At 40.4% G+C, this 19,997-nt stretch overlaps 1 protein-coding gene across 2 annotated transcripts in view; it reads left to right on the top strand.

Annotated features, from left to right (window-relative positions):
* Positions 1 to 5,669: 5,669 nt before the first annotated feature.
* The window catches only part of ZC3H14 (zinc finger CCCH-type containing 14), a 31,370-nt gene continuing 17,042 nt past the window's right edge, over positions 5,670 to 19,997 (top strand). Inside the window, exons 1-7 of one of the 2 annotated variants that reach the window (XM_054971112.1) lie at positions 5,670 to 5,782; positions 8,344 to 8,386; positions 9,979 to 10,093; positions 13,743 to 13,783; positions 15,125 to 15,320; positions 16,372 to 16,792; positions 19,741 to 19,910. In XM_054971112.1, coding sequence (XP_054827087.1) covers positions 5,747 to 5,782; positions 8,344 to 8,386; positions 9,979 to 10,093; positions 13,743 to 13,783; positions 15,125 to 15,320; positions 16,372 to 16,792; positions 19,741 to 19,910 — 1,022 coding nt within the window. In that variant the 5' untranslated portion in view covers positions 5,670 to 5,746. Of the gene's footprint in view, positions 5,783 to 8,343; positions 8,387 to 9,978; positions 10,094 to 13,742; positions 13,784 to 15,124; positions 15,321 to 16,371; positions 16,793 to 19,740; positions 19,911 to 19,997 lie in introns of those variants that run through there. The other variant, XM_054971113.1, reaches the window with a different exon arrangement.

The following is a 19,997-nucleotide window of genomic DNA, read 5'->3' as shown; positions in this document are numbered from 1 at the left end:
TCAAGTTTTAGAGAATCTCCCCATTGTTGTTTGTGATGGTATTGGAAATTCTATTGAGGCAGATACGTGAAGATGATATAAGAGGCTTGAAAATTAAAGGATTCTCATATAAAGTGAGAGCTTTTGCCGATGATATTATGGTGATAGTGGAAGATCCAATCCAAAATATGCCAAGATTGATGGAGAAAATAAAAGAATTTGGGGATTTAGCAGGATTTTACATAAATAAGAGCAAATCAAAATTAATATGTAAAAATATGTCTAAGCAAGAACAACAAGATTTAATGGAGATAACAAACTGTGAGGTAGTCCATAAAACAAAATATCTAGGTATTGAGCTGACTGCGAAAAATATTGATCTTTTTAAAAATAACTATGACAAATTATGGCAGCAAATAGATATGGACATGTTGAAATGGAACAAAATGAATTTATCATGGTTGGGCCGTATTGCTGTAATTAAGATGACTGTACTTCCGAGGATAATGTTTTTAATGCAAACAATACTAATTGTGAAAGATAATAAGCAATTTGAAAAATGGCAAAGGAAGATTTTGAACTTTGTATGGGCAGGGAAGAAGCCCAGAGTCAAGATGAAGGTATTATATGATGCTAGGGAGAGAGGCAGACTACAATTACCGAATTTGCAATTGTATCACGGAGCTATATGTCTGGTTTGGTTGAAAGAGTGGATGTTATTGAAAAACCACAAGCTATTGACGTTGGAAGGATATAACAAATTTTTTGGATGGCATGCATATCTGTGGTATGAGAAGACAAGAGCTGATGCTATGTTTTTACATCATTTTGTGAGACGGAGTTTATTTGCGGTTTGGAAAAAATATAAGAGATATTTAGATGAAGAGACTCCAATGTGGATTATACCTGCAGAAGTTGTAAACCCAAAGGTGGAATATGATGGAGAGGAGTGGAGGACATATAAAGAAATTTTAAGAGTAGATTGTGATAAATATATACTTAAAACCAATGAAGAACTGCTGTTTCAGTATGGTTGGTTTCAATATAGACAAATAAAAGACTTATATGATACAGATCGTAGAAAGGTAGGATTTAGGACTAAAAACTCGGAACTAGAAAAATGTTTACTTCAAGAGGGGGAAAAGATGATATCTAAAGTATATAAGATTCTGTTAAAATGGTTTACAGAAGATGAGATAGTTAAAGTACAGATGGTTAAGTGGGCAATAAATTGTAATAAAGATATACTGATGGAAGCTTGGGAAAGGTTGTGGAAAAATACTATAAAAATTTCAACATATAAGAGAAAATGTGTATAAAATGATGTATAGATGGTATTTAATGCCAAAAAAGTTAGCAAATGGTAATAGTCAAATGTCAGATAAGTGTTGGAAATGTAAGAAACATGAAGGTTCTTTTTATCATATGTGGTGGACTTGTGAAAAAGCTAAACAATTCTGGGGGGAAATTGTAGAGGTTATGTCAGATATTTTACAGAAAAATGTGATTAAGAACCCAGAATTGTTGTTATTAAGTATGAACCTAGAAGAATTTGATAGAATGGACAGAACAATGGTGTTTTATATGATAACTGTGGCTAGGATGTCTTATGCACAGTTGTGGAAGACTCAAGAGATACCATCAGTGGAAGATTGGATTTTGAAATTACTAAATATGGCAGAAATGGACAAGCTAACAAGGAAGTTGAAAGAACAAGATACTGTGGAATATGTTATGAGTTGGGAGAAACTTAAGAATGATGTGGAAAAAAAGTGGGACATGAAAGGCAAAATGTGGTCTTTGGATAGTTGTTAAGAGGGGAGAATAGATCTTTACTCTATATTAGTTAGAGGTGTATAAGTAAGAATGATATAGTATATTTTATATTATAGTCTTGAAAGTAATATTAGAGACTTATTTTAAACATGGTAGATATGGATATGTTATATTATATATTATAATGTAGAAATTAATATTATAGGAGATAGTGATGTAATGTAGATGAAGGGAATGGAAAACTGTTGGAAGTCAACTGAAAAGGGGGGGAAATGGGTGGGAGAGATATAATGTGATGGATATTGATATTGAGTATTATGATTTGTGTATATTGACCCATCCAATAAAATTTTTTTATAATAAAAAGTTTTAGAGAATCTACAGAATCTAAATCTCGATATTAAAATCTTCATTTCTGATACCCAGATATTTAGCCCCCTATACAATATTCCCATCCATGCCAGAGCAAAAAGAATAAAAAGAGAACTTCCCTCTGCATACTCAGACCAGTGATTCATCGGTCCTGTGTTGGACATTAAAAAAAAATTTAAAAGAGGAAAGGAGGAGGGGAGGGGGATGGAAAGGAGGAGAGAGGGAGTGGCTGGATAGACAAGAGTAGCCAATCACAATGAAGTGGGCTGGCAGGGGGTGGAAGAGAGGGGAAGAGGGTGGAACACGCAAAACCAGAATAAAGAGTATTGCATGGGGAAACAGCAGACTGCAAAGCAGATTTAGAAAAAATGTCATGGCATAAGTGTTCCAAGGAAAGCTGCAGAAAAGCTGCATAGTGGCCAGAGTGACTACTCATGGTGGCAAATCTGGAGTAGATGGTCAGGAAAAAAACACTGCTGTATGGGAACTGAACCTGCAAAATAGACCCATGCAGACTCGGCTTGAGTCTAGAATGGATAGCTGGACTCAGTCTGAGTAGCAGCCATGTCTTTGGCATCGAAAAATAGAGTGGACCATATCTCCCCCTTTTATGCTGCTTGACCATTACTGCTTTCTCCCAAAAGTTATCCCTGGAGCAATCTCACTCAGCTCTTGCTGTGGCCTTTTTGCTGGTATGCAGCTTGCCTAATCCATAGCTGTCATCAAAAAGTGAAATGCTTGGAAACTGGCATCAGGAGAGGGCTGGGTAAATTGTTTGGAATCTTATAGCTGGTTGGTACAGATCAAACTCCCAGTCTCTGAAGATCAGCCTTCACATTCCTATACTTGTTTCCATAAATTCAGGGGAACCCTCCACTTTCTCTTTCATGGCTGAGCTAAGTAGATTCAGCCTGGTTGCAGTCCCACTGTGATGTTGGTGAATCCAGACACCAAGGAAAAAATCTGGAGACAGTAAAAGAGTTAAACACCTTCACCCCCAGCTGCTTCTCTGATCCCAGTTGCCCCTCTGGAAGCAGCTTTTCCAGTGTTAAAAGTGTCATTGAGTTAATATTACATGTTTGGTCACAGGTTAGAAAACAGGTTTGTAGCCATATTAGTCCAAAATAAAAAACTAAACCACAGTCCACAAACCAGAAAATATTTTATTAGTACCAAAGAGCACAAACTTACAAGTTGTTCAGGACACTTCTTTGGGCTGGAGGTTACAAAATAAAAAAGAGGTGGGGGGAGAAAAATAGATGTTTCAGGTTATGATTTTAAGGCTTTTGAAAACCAGCATCCTGTGCTCAGTTCTAGTGGGCAAGTACATATATAATATGTTAGTGCCTTTGGTGTCAAGTTGCATACAATTCCTATGAGCAAGAGAAAAAAGTTGTCTCTCCAATGAAATTACAACATCCAGCAATTCAACTTGTATGTTGCATCTAGCCTACCCCTCAACCTCATGGGCGGTAACAGACATTACAGGGGTGTTGTATACACCCAATAAAGACCGCAATGCACTTTGCAATTTTTAAACAAATGTGTTCTTTAAAAGAAAAATAAGAAGAGGAAAAGCAGTGAAGCAACAGGGAATAAATATAGCCTTTGAAATGAAATAACTGGAAATTAACTATGAAAAAGGCTCAGTAAAGAATTTAAAAAATAATCAAAGTGCTAGAAACTGTGTTTGACAGTTGAATATATGAAGATGCTTCATCTATTTAACTCATCTAAGAGAAGACTATGCAGACTTGCAGCCATTACCTTTGAAAGTTGGAACGCTTAGCGGGGAGAATGTCAGCAATGGAACAGCTGCTTCTTTGGCTAAGGGGTATTTCAGAAATACATGTCCGGGTTACAGCAAATAGCAGCTGATCAGTTCTTTTTCATTATATGATCATTTATATTAAGTCTTTCTAATTAAAGTAAGCCACTTTCCAAATCTATTTGCTTTGTGTTTACCGCTCCCAGGAATATTATAATCTTTCCTTTAAATTAGGCTTACAGATGCTATAAATGGGCCATTGAGCATGTTTTTAAATGTCTGTGACCTGGAGCGAAAATATTTGTGATGCAGCAGCTGATAATAGTGTACAGAAACCCTGTTGCCCTGTTAGCAGCAGACTCTGAAATGCAAAAAAAAAGGAAATTTATACCCCAAAGGATCAAATATATTCAGGAGGAAAAGAAGTATTTTCCATATTAATAACAGTAGAAAAACTTTGGAAACTTTTAGAAAGTATTGTTTCAGGTAGCTCGCTGTGTTGGTCTGCAATAGAACAGCAAGATCTGGGTCCAATAGCACTTTAAATACCAACTAGACCAAGGAAAAATCTAGTTGGTCTTTAAGGTGCTTTTGGACCTGGATCTTGTAATTTTTTTATTTTTTTATATATATATATATATATATATATATATATATATATATATATATATATATATATATATATATATAATTTTTTACATAGAAAATAGGGAATAGAAAGTAAAAGGGGGGGGGGTAGAAAGAGAAGAAAGACCTGGATCTTGATTTCTAAAGCCTTGTGTCTGCTTGGAACAGGAAACAAAATCCCCAGTTATGTCTTTCTGATAGATCTGTGTTATTGCCCTTGTAAAAGACTGCATTCTTTAAAAAGCTTAAAGAATGAGAAAAAAGGTAGACTGAGAGTGTACAGGTCGCATTAAACATTGCAGGCAGCTGATAAATATATTAATATTATCAGCACTACTTTGGAGCTCAGCCATACAATTTTGCTAGTATGTGCTGAATTCTGACTTTTAATAAGAGGCCTGTGCATTTTTTTCAGAAATGGGAACTTACTGTGAAATCCTAAGAAGAGTTACTCCAGTCTAAGCCCATTGATTTCACTATTAGAGAATTATGCTGGTGTATCCCCCAATTATTTCAGTACCTACTAATAGTAAGGGCTCTCACTGCAATATATATCTCTATAGTGTATTGAGAAGAGCTGGCCTCCATGCAGATAATGTAATCCAAACAGTGGGACCAAGGACAAAGAGGGGAAAAGATTCTATATATTTGGATTTCAGAAGAGATAACGTCCATCCCTTAACCCTCCGAATTGCTGCCTTGCGTTTTATATATTTATTTTTGACTGTTTTTTAATTATCTTTATGATGTATTTTATTATGTTTAATTTTTAGCTGCCTTTATGGCTGCTCAGTATATAGGATAGCGTTGTGAATCCCTGCTGTGTTTTTACTGTTTAACAGCTATTTTATTGTTTGGCTGTTATTGTTATTTTACTGCTTTTCAGTTTTGGAAGCAGCGTCGTGTAAAGTATGTCTGTATGAAACGAGAAAAGGGCGGGTATAACAACGCCGTCCGCCTCCTCTCTGTATTACAAACAAGTACGCCTATGGAGGCCCCATGAAAAGGCAAGCGGCGCCTCAGCCACCCTCCCCTCGCTTCCCGCGCCGCCATCTGCTTCGGCCCTCCGAAGACTCGCGGATCGCCCCCACATTGCCCAGTAGGGGGCGCTGCCGGCGGAGGCCACTAGCGGCTGCGGACCGTCCTGCGCTACCAAGACTTTGGGCTCGGCTGGGGCCTAGTTTTGCTTTTGTACCCGGGAGGCGCTCGGCGGAGTCGGTGGCCATGGAGATCGGCACCGAGATCAGCCGCAAGATTCGGGTGAGAGAACGAGCCGGGAAGCACGACGGGGGCCAGGCAGCGGGCGCGATGGACAGAGGCCTCTCTCTTCCCTCAGCCTCCTCGCCGCGCTGGGCCTGACCCCTCGCCCTGTTGCTCAGCCAGCCCGAGAGCCCGCAGGCTCTTCTCTCCGGGGCTGTGGGCAGCTTCTTTGGGGCCCCGGAGGAAGAGATGCCGCCCCCGGTCCCGTCAGAGCGTGGCCATGCGACCCCAGCCCTGTCTCTCTCTAGGCACTCGCCGGGCGGGCAATGCCCACGCTCGCAGGCACCCGTGGAAGGAAAGCAGCCATCCCCAGGAGACCCCCGTGGAGGTCTCTCAATATTGCGGAAAAGATTTTTTTTTCATCTCCCCCCCACCCCACCCCCCTATCATGCTGACCTAGGACGGGAGTCTGCTTTTTATTACGTCAGGGAATACGCAATACATTATGCTAATAATAACAAGGCGTTTACTGTTGCAAGGGAATTTGATATATTAATAATATTGTAATTTTACATCACATCAAACCAAACTTAACCACTCTTGTTTTGCTGCTTTCGAAAGGATCCATTCTATTACAATAGGGATGGCTTCCATCTATAGAATACTTCACATAAACTGGAGCTTTTCAACCAGCTTTGTTTAAACGTAGACATTTTACTCATAATGAGAAAAAAATGCTTTTTATCTGTAACTGTCTGGCTAGTTCAGCTGTTCATGAGCAGGGGTGGGAGTGGCCTAGAATCAGGTGATATAATAATGGATATCCAGTCACATTGTCAGTGTTGTGTAGTGATTAGAGTTTGGACAAACTGGGTTCAGTTTGTCATGAAACTTTACTGTGTGATTTCTCTCAACCTAATTACCTCAGTGGGTGGCTGTTGTGAGGATAAAATGGAGTAAAGGAGAACTGTGTGCATTCTTCCCAGAGTTTCTTGGAGTATAGGTGGGATAAAATGCATTAAATAAATAAATTTTAATTCTTAAATATAGAATTGAACAAATAATTTATACCTAATATCCAGGCACACCCCATCTTAAACTATAGAAACTTGTAAAGAGATGACCTCAAGCATAGAAACCTACAGGACAGGTAATGTTTAGGGTAATAAAGGTCATTATAGTGCATTATTCTTCTAAACAGTTTCAAGTTTCTGAGTAGTTATGACACACAAAATAAGACCAGTATTCATTGTATTTTGCAAGCCAACTGATTCTATTTTATTCTTCTTTGTTACCTTCAGAAGATCCTTTTCCCCTCAGCTTTTTTTTAATGAAGGCAAGACTTACTGAATTTTTAACATACATTTTTCTTTGCAAAAATGTAGATACTCTCCATAATATACGTTTGTGATGTACAAATATAGTTTCCAAAACCTGGAGAATCCATAAAAATGGCAAATGAATGGCAATAGGAAATAAGCCTATGAAACCAGCATGCTTAAGTGCTTAATAAAAAATTGCAAGATAAAACAACCCCAATTCCAATAATGTTAATGTCAGGTACTGTCAGTACATACAGATGCATTTCTGTAGAAGTTATATAATGAGCAGAAAAGCTTGTGTAGAAGTTATATACAACTAACTATTCAGTTAGCTGTAGAAAAGAGCAAGAGTCCAGTAGCACATATAAGACTAACAGAATTTGTGGTAAGGCATGAGTTTTTGTGAGTCACAGCTCAGTTCTTCAGATACTTCTTCAGATATCTGAAGAAGTGAGCAGTAACTCACAAAGCTCATACCATACTACACATGTTGTTAGTCTTATAGGTGCTACTGAACTCTTGCTCTTTTCTACTGCCACAAACACTAAAACGACTACCCATCTTGATCTATTCAGTTAGTTAAAGGTATACACCATATTATAGAGGTGGAAGTGTGGATTGCGCTCACTGAACCCATGGCAGTTCAGATTCTCTGCACAGAGCACTACAGTGTATGCAGAATCTTGCCACATCAGCCCATGGGTCCATCTAGTCCACCATCCTGCTTCTCACAGTGGCCAATCAGTTACCCTGGAGAATGAGCAAATGGGGCATAGGGGTTAAGACCTTTGCTTGATATTGCCTCCTAGCACTGGTATTCAGTGTTCTGTTGCCTCTGGATGGAGAGGTTCTATTTAGACACTATGACTTGAAGTCACTGATGGATGTATTCTTTATGAATCTGTCTAATCCCCTTTAAAACCTTTGTGTACTTGTGGCCATCACTAAAGGGAACCTTCAGATGCTTCCTGAAGAACCATGAGTAAAATATATAGGCCATATCCTTATTGCTTGCTCTCCAGCATGTATGCTTTGTGCATTGGAAGATCCATTTAACTATTATAGTTAATAGCCATTTATAGATCAATCCTCTGTGAATTTATCTAATCATTTCTGAAGCCATTTGAGCTAGTAGCCATCAATTCCTCCTGTGCCTGTGCCTGTGCCTGTGCCTGTGGCTTCATAAGTTAATTATGCATTGTATGACAACTTCTGCGTTGTATGAGTCACTTCTGAATTTCTTATGCTTGAAAACATGCAACCTGAAATTATTTATTTTTTTAAAAATTTTTCTTGTAGAGTGCTATAAAGGGAAAACTACAGGAACTGGGAGCATATGTTGGTAAGTTTCACAATAATTGTGGTTGTTAATAAAAACAAAACATTGTATTAATTTTGCATGTCCTCCTCCTATCTGTATGACTAACCAACTTTATTGAGGCATAAGCTTTCGAGAATCACAGCTCTTTTCGTCAGATGCATGGAGCGTATGAAGAAACTGGCCAGAGATATATAGGTGGTGAGGCTGTGATATAGGCTGTGATTCTCAAAAGCTTATGCCTCAATAAAGTTGGTTAGTCTTAAAGGTGCTACTGGACTTTTTACTATTTTGCAACTACAGACTAACGCTGCTAACCCCTTCTATCTATGTATGTGCAAATCAACTGTTCTTTGTTATGCTAGTATTTTGTAGTGGGAATAGTACTTCCTGTTTCATTGCTGTGTTACAATAAACTTCACCTATTGAATTCCTGCATGTGTGCAGTTGTTAAAAGTCATGAGAATCTGTCAGAGAGTAAGGAAAGCAGCCCGAGTGCAAGCTAGCAGCTATTGCTCTTTCTCTATGCCGTGACTGTTTGAGTGTGAGCCTTTAAAAACAAGTAGAAAGTATAAAACACCAAGTTGAAGGCATTATACAAATAAATAATTTTATAAGTAGAAGATCAGATATGGTACTAGAGCTATATCTCCTTCTTCCTAGAGATATTTAAGAACAAATCAGTAGAAAATTAAATTCAAGATGTGAAAGAAAAGCCTGACATCAGACTTCGTACACAAAATCAGCACTGTAATATTAATGCATTAAAAGTAAATATTCTTCCATGGTATTCTAATAATAGAAAATTATCATGGTACTTGGCTTAAGAGGGTTTCTGATTGATGACATCTTCATTGGATAGATTGTTCTTCTCTATTTACTTAGTTCCTTTTATTGTTCAGCACGTTGGATAATCAGACGTATTCCCAAAGTGATTTTTTGCCTGTAAGAGCTCTGTGCAGAGCCACCTTTGGTAGTTGCTGGGTTTTTTTGTTTGTTTTAACACTACAGTCCTTTAAGTTGCACCTAGGAAACTTCTGCCTGCCTTAAAGTTCCAGAAGTACTTCCTCTCTTTTGAAATGTGTACCCTTTATTTAATATACTCTCTTCTGGATTTTTTTTAAGTAAATCTGGAAAAATGTTTTACTGGTCCCTTGGGGAGATACATTGTTTACTGTAAATTGTGTGCATGTTACCTAAACTCTGTGGCTGTATTCAGAACAAGCCATGGAAATTCTCCGGCTTGTCATCTCCTCCTCTCTTCATGTATGGTTTTGATATCAAAGACTTTTGTATTTATAATTTGTTGTGATTTCTGAATTGGTCGAAATGGCAAATTATGCTCTCTTCCATTACCTACAAACCAGGGTCAAACTGAGGACTTTTGGAGTTTGTTCTTGTAGTTGTGTTACAGTGTATGATTGGTCTCGGAATAACACACAATACTGCATCCTTCAGCTAAGCAGGTCAATATCTGATCAGTACCTGGAGGGGGAGACCAGCTGAGAATCCTATATATTGTGCCTTAAGTTCCATGGAAGAAAGGTGAAGTATGTTATGAAGTACGAAGTACGTTAATCCATAAAAATAATACTGGTTGTATTTCTTTAAATTAGATGAAGAGCTTCCTGATTATATCATGGTCATGGTGGCTAACAAGAAAAGCCAGGAACAGATGACAGAGGATCTTTCCCTCTTTCTAGGAAACAATACTGTGAGATTTACTGTATGGTATGTTTGGCATCTACTTAATTATGTGAGCTTGTGTGACTACTAGTGTAATCTGAAGCAGCCTTCTAAATCCATGGTCTTAGAAGGTTGCAACTCTGTTTAGGATTGCACTGTATTTTTGCTAAGTTTTTCCTTGTAATACCTTCTGCTGCATGGGTACATATCCATAGCTGTGTCTATGCAGACGTGACCATTCTGCATACAAACACCAGTGCAAATGGCCAGGATAGGGTAGTCAGATTATGTCCACAGCTGCTAAGCATATGTGTTTTGCTCTAGGCTAGTTACTTCTAGTCCCACAGAGTCAGACATAATGTGATTGGGTTGCCTTTTCGTGAATCTGAGTGGAAAATCTGGAGTATTTTTAAAAGTAGTACTAAATAATGCATCATCTAATGGCTGTTTATTAGATAAGTTTTAAAATGAGATGTAACATCCAGCTTTATATTTCTGTTGGGAGAATTTGGTTATCCTAAAGGGCTCATCTGTCTGGGTGTTTGGCGGTGGGGGTGGGGGTCAGTGTTGCTGTCTACAAACTGCATAGCATGCATGAATAGTAAAGTGCCGTCAAGTCACAGACCACTTATGGTGGCCCCATAGGGTTTTCAAGGCAAGGATTGTATGAATAGCCTAGGTTTGGGGAAATTATGAAGTCATTGAGGTGAAACCTCAATATATGGATATATGGACAGTCTGTACCAGTGTTTCTCAACCTTTTTCCGACTGTGGCCCCCTTCCAACCTTGTTTCCTTCCTGTGGCCCCCCCTGTCCTACCGCTATAAAGGTAGCTATTTTATATGCCAATAAATTGCGCCTTTTCTTCCTTATATGGAATATCCCTGCTCTTTAGCTCCCCCTCGTGGACTCAGGGTTACACTTGCATGAAGAAACAGCACCCCACACACTGTCTTTTCTGTTTTCTTTTCTCGGTCACTTCTCTGTTTTCTTCACTTCTCACTTCCCTCTGCGGCCCCCTAGTCTCGTGCTGTGGCCCCCCATTTATTCAATTTTTACCCCAGATGGGGAAATAACTGAAATAGTAGCTAAGTTTCTCTACAGTGCCATGGCTATACTCCATGACAAGTAATATTCTGTACTGGTTTTGCTGCACTGTTGCCCCGCTCCTATCTGTATTTTAATCTCATTTTGTATGGAGTCTCTGTATTTAAAATTTTTATATTTTATATATGCCAATAAAGGCTTGCTTGACTTGACTTGCAATTTTTATCTGTGGCCCCCTTGGAATATCCTGTGGCTCCCAGGGGGGCCATATGGCCCCATGTTGAGAACCACTGGTCTATACTATGTGATATTTTATTTATTTATAGTCTGCCTTTCTCACTGAGATTCAAGGTGGATTACACAGTGTAAATTAGGGTCCCCAACATGGCATCCACCAGCACATGTCCTGGCTCCTGCCAAGAGTTTTCTGAAAGTTGGTGGGGACAGGTGGAACTTTTGCCCAAAGGGCTTCTCATTAGCTCTTGGGAGTATTAACATGGTATATTAAATGATGCAAAAATTATATAACAGGAAAATACATATGCGAACAGATAATGTGCACTATCCACAATAGGATGTATGGTCCACAGTCTCTCTCCCTTTATTTAAAGCATTCTTCCTGAATCGTTCCATTATAATAATGCCTTATTACCTTAGCAAAACTGCTGTTCTGAATAATTCAGTTATGCATAGTTTGTGAAATGCCAGGAGAGTGGAGGCCTTCCTGATCTCATCAGGCAGGCCATTCCATAAGGTGGAAGGCACAGCAGAGAATGCATATGTATGAGTAGTTGTTGATCTTGCCCATCTGCAGGGAGGTATCTGCAAAAGGCCCTGATCAGATGAGCAAAGCTGCAGTGGTAGAGGATAGGGGAAGAGGCAGTGCCACAGATAATAAGGGACCAAGCCGTGAAGGGCCTTGATTGCTAATACCTTGATTGAATCTGGTAACTGATGGGTAGCTGAAGGAGTGACTGCAGAGTGGGCTAATTAGCACCACCTAGCTCCTGAGAATAACTGAGCTGCAGCATTCTACAGTATATTCCCCCCTTGCATGGCTGCCCATTCTTCCACTTCTATGTGTGTCTATGATATTTGTTCATTTGTTTTCTCATTTTAAAATGTATATTCTGCAATACTATTACTGAAAGTGTTTGAGGCAGCTTATGACCAATGGCTCTTCAAAGCCATTGCTTGTATCTTACTATTCTGCTAGGCAGCCTTAGGAGCATTCCTCTAATGGTTTTTTCCCTGGAGGAAGGATCACTTTTTGGCTTCAAACTGTTGAAGTGGTTGGAAACAAGCCAAAAAATACAGTTACACTCATGGCAAAACAAACCATTTAAGTAGCTAATAGCAAAATTCAGCAGTATGTTCCAGTACTCATTGACAGTAAAGCAAATCCACAAAACTCAAGTCAAAAGTCTGAAGAAAAGAGAAGTTTTCATATGGCATCTAAAGCTACCAAGACTAGGAACCAGGTGAGCAGCTATCAGGTGAGAACTTTCTAAACGGTACACTGCTGTGGAAAAATCTGTTCCCTGATAGCCACCCATCTCACCTTTGAGGGACAATCTTACTTGGTGAGCAGGTGTATAAGGAAGTAAAATAAGCTACCACAGCCACACATTGTTGAGGGCCTTAGAGGAGATAACCAGCACTTTGAATTGTGCTCAGGAGCAGACAGTATAATTCTTTCAGTGCTGACAGAACATGTTTGGAGTAAAGAGCACCAGTTAACAATCTAGCTGTTACAGTTTGCACTGATCAGAGCTTCTGAATGGTCTTCAAAGGCTGCCCAAGTAGAGTGTGTTGCAGTCATCCAGTTTAGATGTGATCAGAACATAGTTAACCCTGGCCCAGACCATGCTTGTCAAGGAGAGGATGCAGCTGTCCCACCAGCTAAAGCATGGCAAAGACCCAAAGTGTCACAGAGGTAACCTGCACCTCTATTTGTCAGGACAGATCTAATAGCACCCCAGAGCTGCAAATTCTCCCCTACGGGAGTGCAGTCCCATCTAGAACAAGCTGATCCCCTAATCCCTGATTTATAATGTAGTTGATCAAGAGCAACTAGGTGTCGTCTGGACTGAACTTCAGCTAGCCCACAACCTCTTCAAGCTGCAGGTCCAGAATGTCCACTGACTCACCCGATCCTGCCAAAATGGAAAAGTAGAATTTGATATCATCAGAATATTGATGACACCTCTTTCCAAAGCCTTAGATGACCTTTCCCAGGGACTTCATGTAGATTTTAATGAGGTACAAGTTGGAACCCTGCAGGACTTTATAGCAGAAGTTTTGATGAGCTGAGAACTGTCACTATTAGTGTTGATAAAATGGTGGTAGGGGAAAATGATCTAATGTTACTGATAATTTTTATAACACTGAGTAGTAGGTGGCTTTGAGAGCTTTCTAATGAGGGAGGGATTTGAAGTCAAGTCTCTAGTATGCCCATTCATGGGGATGGCAGGCAAAAGATTGAATAAAATAATAAAAAAATAGTAATAACCCCCCAAATGCCTCACTCTGGTCCCCTTGTATGTTTCTCCTTGATGGCAGAGGTCACCATAAAAAGTGGAAATCGTCTTCAGAATCACTCATAAGACAATCACAGTATATATTAAATCATTTTTTTCTCTTCCAGGCTTCATGGTGTGTTAGACAAACTCCGGTCTGTAACTACAGGTAAGTAAAGGGAAGGCCTTGTTACTGGAAACAAAAATCTTCAGGTAGAATGAGCGCTCAGATGTATTTGCAAACATTTTTAGCAAGATCTTTTTAAAAAGCTTTGGGATTAGCAATTTATATATAATTGATATATCTGATTCTCAACATGATCCCAAACAAACAAGACAGATATTTCTACAAGCTGAAGAAAGCCCCAGATTTGCAGAAAAATCCACAAAAATTATTTTTAAAACGGGGAGGGGGGCGTGGTTTAACCCCCCCCCCCCAAAATAATAGAAGCAGCGCCTATGGTTTTAAGGAACAAATGCACTCTGTGGCAGTTGCTGGGCAGCCACAATAGTATTGCCAGCATTCAAGTCTTGGTATCTGTCAGGAAAAGGCAAGTGAGGGGACAGGGCTCTTTCCAGGGTTGTTTTGGCCTTTAAGGGAGGACTCCCTGGTGTCAGGCCTGGCAATAACCACTAGGTGACTCTCTACCAGTCAGCTTGCATCTCTCACCCATGCTTGGACACCTGCTACTGTTCAACAGCAACAACCCCATAAAATCCAGTGTAATGGTTAGGGGTTCAGACTAGAACCTGAGAGACCCAGGTTGGAATTACGACTCCAATTACACATTCTTAGCCTGACTTACCTCATAGGGTTGTCGTGAAGACAAAATGAAGGACAATGATAGTAGGTGCTTTGGGTCCATATTGTAGTGAAAGGTGGGGTATAAATGAAATAATAAATATAGCAGTAGATAAAAGATGGGTGGGTGGCAAGGGGAGAAAGAAGCAGGAAAAGGAGAGAGCATGTGGGAGCTGCCAAGAGGAGAGAGAGAGAGAGAGAGAGAGAGAGAGAAAATAGTGTGGTAGGGTGAGACAGAAGAAAGTGATGTGCCCCTCGCAAGTCCTTGTAGGCACCCCCCAGTGCAGCTGGGCCTGGTAGCCAGCACTGCACAACTGGGCCAGGGTTTTCCTGGCTTCCAGAAGGAGGAAAGGAGGGCAAGATGAAAATAAGGGGGCAGATAATGTAGGTTGGCTAGTAGGCTGAAAGGAAAGAATGAAGTAGGAAAAGGGGAGAGGCTATGGGGGTTTTCAAGGAAGGGAAAGTGGAAGGGAGGGGAAGATATCTCCTACAAGTCCCTTACTACTTACCATAAATTATGCAGGAATCAGAACTTTAAGAGAGATTCTCATCCAGTTGGGAAAAATATGATATTGCAAGCATTTCTTTTTGTCCTGTGAATCTGTGATACTTGTCTTCTATTAAAATCTATGTCAGAAGATATTTTATGGTAATTTTATGAACTGTGTGGTAACTTTGAGCTAAGATCAAATATTCCTTTCTTCCCAGAGCCTCCCAGCCTAAAAACCTCAGAGTCGAACATTTTTGAGCATAGCATGTCTTCTGGCAAAAGCATTTCAGTTGGGACTGAGGAGAGGAGGGGAGAAGAAATCCTTCAGCCTCTTGCAGTCTCAAGTTCTCGTCCAGAAAGGACTGACACCAGAGTTTCAACTAGCTCCCAGGACCAGAGAGGTGTTGCCTCCCGGTAAGGGTTTCACTTTAAAGCTGGCTTAACATCATTGTAGGGCTGGGAGTTAAGAAGCCCCTGGTTCGGCTCTCAGCTGTGCCATAAACTCACTGAGGTCAGTCACTGTCTCTTGGCCTCTTTCTGCAGTGTGGGAATAATAATACTGATCTAACATAAAAGATTGCTGTGAGGACTATTGGGAGGATTGTTTGTTTGCCCCTCCCCCATATGTGGTGCTCCCCACCCATTCAATCCTCACAACAACCCTGTGAGGAAGGTTCAACTGAGCGAGAAAGAGCCCAAGCTGACCGTCTTAGTTTAGTAAGTAATTGAGTCTTGGTTTCATTGTTCCTAGTCCAGCACACTGTTTTCTGTACCACTCTGCTATCAAAATAAGCACTCTCTCAGTGAGAACCTTAAAAACCCTTGCTTGGACAGACCATGTAGTCCAGTGTTCTGCTCCCCCTCCTGGCCGACCAAAATGCCCCTAGGAGTCATAAGCAGTCATAAGGAGAGCATAAAGCTTGGCACATTCTTTGTTCCCAGGGGGATTCAATCCATTCAGAGGGACGCAGTCCCATATACCTGGTAGGAAATATTGCTGTTATTCTTGGCCAAAAAGTCTTGACTGTTCAACTAATTGAGGAGGAGGAGGAGGACACAGTCCTTGAGCAGCGTCTTCTGCCCAACACTTGTTAAAATGACCAGGATCTGTGGCAACAGATTGTGCCCTACAAAAGCCATTTTCCCTGCTGTAATTTGCTGTGTTTACCAGAAAAGAAGACAATACAAGACAATCCCTCTGTAAAAAAGGTGATAAAATGTGGTTTATTACTGAACCACATTCCTCTATGGATTAAAGATTAAGGCTGACCCCCCTCTTCTTCTTGACAGAACAGGTAGAAAAAACCCTAGTCTTCCTTTCCAGGGAATAGTGTATAATGGATTTAACTTACTGAAGGAAGAAATAGAGTTCCTAGGGCATCTTGCTTCTTCAGTTCTTCGTTTTATCTTCTAAGCAATTTTTTTGATGCAGAAGTAACTTAATATTCTGTCTTCTTTTTCATAGGCAGTCTTCCCAAGATGGCTCCACCTCGCTTTTGATGTCCACTGTGAAACCTCTAAGGGAACTGTCCCCCTTGGAAGCTGTAATTGACATTAAACCTGAACCAGATGATCTCATTGATGAAGACTTCAATTTTGTGCAGGAGAATCGGTTGCCTCGGAAGAAGCCTCTTGTCACAGTAACTTACGGCTCTTCCCGCCCATCTGTTGAAATCTACCGGCCGCCAGCTAGTCGAAACTCAGAAGGCAGTGTTCATTTGCAGAGGCTGCCACAACACAGCAGTGTACAGACTGGCAAGCAGTTCGAGACACAGGGCAGCAGGTCATTGGAAGCCATCCCACTCTGTGATCCAGACGTGTTTGGCAGCTTGGCTGAGAGTTACAGGCCCCCTCCTAAAGGGAACACTGATAAAATTAGCAGTGAAGTAAGTATGTAAGCCCATGCTATGCTGGTATTTAACACATACCCAACAAACGGAGGTCACCATGGACACCTGGAGTCCCCTGTTCTAAACATAGCTAGGGTGGTCAAAAATACTCCCGTAGCTGGCATCTAAACTTTGTGGCATCCAGACTCCAGTCCTTTTAGTGACTTGGAGGTGAAAAATGTGTAGGGGTGTGTGCGTGCGTGCGTGGGTACACTGTTAATCTTAAATAGGAGAAGTAGGAAGTGGCATCTTTGTGATCTTGTTTGAGCATCCTGTAGGTCTGCAGCTTGCCAAGACATGTTTGATAACTAGTATTAAACCCATGGTTTCAGTCTTTCTACCCTCGGTGAACCCATAATATGTGTTGCTGGGTCTGCTTTGGGTCAAAGATGATTCTGAAGATGATCTAGAGCCTGCAGGTCACACAGCCTTGCATGCTGATAGTGTTCCTTAAAATACCTTCTCTGTGGTTATGCATTTTGGGGAAGAAGTAGTAGTTATTTAAAGACGTTTCTCTGAGAAGCTTGACTGTTATTGCCAACCTTTTCTTTGAAGAACTTTGATAAACTTTCAAGGGAATTCAGGCGCCCCCAGGGTATAGTTTGAAAACTTGATGGTTAAGGTGATAACAACCTTGCTTGTTCCTCTGGCAGCCATTGTGAGTACCATGTATGCCATGCTGAAGGTTTGTATGAATTCTGGATTCAGGTTCCTGAATGTTTTAGTATTTATCACTGACTTAGCCTGCCGCCAGTCTTTTCATCAACTCTGGCTTTTTGTAACCTAAATAATACTGTCAGAAAGGAAATAGGATGCCTTCTAGTACTGATGAATGATTGAGACGGCCAGTAGTTCAGCAGTAAAAATTCAGAAGGCCCCAAACTCAATCTTTGGTATATTTTTTAAAAAAGGATTTCGGAAATCCAGAGTTGAGAAAGACGTTTTTCTGCCTGAGAGCCTCTGCTTGTCAGAGTAAAGAGTGCTGAGCTTTGTAGGTTAGTGGTCTAATTCTGTAGAAGGCAAATGCATGTAGTAGTACAGAGGGGACAGAGATACAGCTTCTTCTAACTGAAGCTTTTTTGTGAGTAGTGGTTCTTGGCACTGAGGTCATGCTTTTCTCCAAAAATATTCTAAGCATTTTCCTAAGGCAAATAATCCATTATTCCAAATGAGGCTAGTTGTGGAATAGCAAATTACAGTGGCTTACTTGGGATCAAACTCCGTAAGATAGTGTGGAATGTACAAGGGTTTTTAAATAGGAGTCAGTATAGAGCTCTCACTCCCGACGTTTTTGGTTTAATTTTCTACTTCATATCCTCCACTGAGAGGAAGCCCGAGGATGAGAAATGGCCCTTTTTATATTCATATTCAGCTCTCTCTCATTGTCAAGCCAGCACGGATTTCTTCCCTTGTTTCAAAGGAAGTGTTACTAAATTAGATACTAGCCCTTCATAACAAATATTTCATCTTAACAGTTGTTCTTACAGAGTTGAGATTCCTGCTCCTAACAACTGCGTCTAAGCTTCTTACAGTCAGTCAAAATGTTATTTACTTTCCTCTGTTATGAATGTGGCTGTCAATTCCACCCTCTTTCTGCCATGTTATTAATGGCTTCTAGCATACCCTGTGTGACAGGGTGATAGGACAATTCATGTCATCACATTCTCAGGTTCATCAGGTTGCATCGGGTTCTTCAGGTTGCATGACTAAGTGGTTGGGGGTATAAATAGACTCACTTGTTTAACATGATTCTTCATGTCCTGTATTTCATACAGAATCTAATAACAGCTGTCACATTTGGATTCTAAAAATCTGACTCTGTTTCCTTTGGGAGGAAAGTTTCTAACCTTTCTGGGTAGGGGAGTTATACAAATTTACATACGCACATCAAAGTGCATGTGCAATGTTTGCTATGGGGTCTGTTGTTCAGGGAAAGGAGATTTCTGTACGTGAATTTCTGGCGTTTTCACATAGTGTTTAGCCTGGCAAGTGTTTTCTCTTTCTGTGTGTCTCTCTCTGTCTATCCCTTATCTATATCCCTTCTGCCACCTTAATGTTTTGTACTTCAAAAAATAAAAGTTCTGCAAAAACTCACGTCCTGGGTTTACAACTATGTATGTGAATCATGCAACTCGAAGCAAAACAAATGGGGTTTTTTGTTATTTATTTTGATTTCTATCATTCTGGACTTTATGGTGGGGGGGTTTTTGTGTGCAAAAAGCATACTATCTTGATGTATGTAACTGTTCTCTTTTTATTGTTGTTCCATTTCCTTTTTCAGCTGCAGCCTCTGCACACCTGTTCCTTCCCCCCACTTTCTCCGTTCATTTCTCACTTTGAAGAGCCACTGAGGGTCAGTGTAGTGGACTGAAACCATTATTATCCCCACAACAGTAATCACCCTGTGAGGTGGGTTGGGCTGAGAGAGCTCTGGGAGAGCTGTGACTGACCCAAGGTCCCCCAGCTGGCTTCAAGTGGAGGAGTGGGGAATCAAACCCGGCTCTCCAGATTAGAGTCCCGCGCTCTTAACCACTAGACCAAACTGGCTTTGAGTAAAATACTAGAATATAGGAACACAGTAGTGAAACCAGTAACAATAAAGACACTATAGTGCCACTGTGTATATCTTTATTGAAAGTATACACAGTGGCACTATAATGTCTTTATTGTCATTGCTAATATTGAGTAATACATACAGAGTTTTTTCTGCTCCTGGATTGTTACTCCTTGTTCAGGAAAAAACATTGAACAGTTTTTATTTAGGGGGAAATTATATTTCTCCTATGTTGTTCCAGAGATTACAGGTTTGCTCAGGGCTTTCAGCCTGTCCAGTTATTGCAGCTGGGCAGCATATGTCTTTTTGACCCTGACAAGCACCTGAAAATTCCCTTTCTTTTTTCACATAGATAAAACCAATGATTATTGAGTTGTCTTATTGCTTGCAGGATGAAAATTCCAGAAAAAGGAAGCTTCCGGTTGTGAGCTCAGTGGTCCGAGTGAAACGGTTCAGTAACGAAGGGGGGGAGGAGGAGGAGGAAGAAGAGGAGGAAGACTATGGCCTGCGACTGGGAGGCATTTCCAGCAGTGTGTCTGTACCTGCAAAGCCTGAAAGAAGGTACTGGAAGATCTGGATTTTTAAAAAAACAAAAGCTAATGAATATGAACATTAAAACAGATACATAGATTTCCTGAAAAGGAGCTT

This window comes from Eublepharis macularius, chromosome 2 (genome assembly GCF_028583425.1).
Source record: "Eublepharis macularius isolate TG4126 chromosome 2, MPM_Emac_v1.0, whole genome shotgun sequence".
In the NCBI taxonomy this organism is placed as follows: Eukaryota; Metazoa; Chordata; class Lepidosauria; order Squamata; family Eublepharidae; genus Eublepharis; species Eublepharis macularius.
This window is presented reverse-complemented; position numbering and strand designations above follow the sequence as displayed.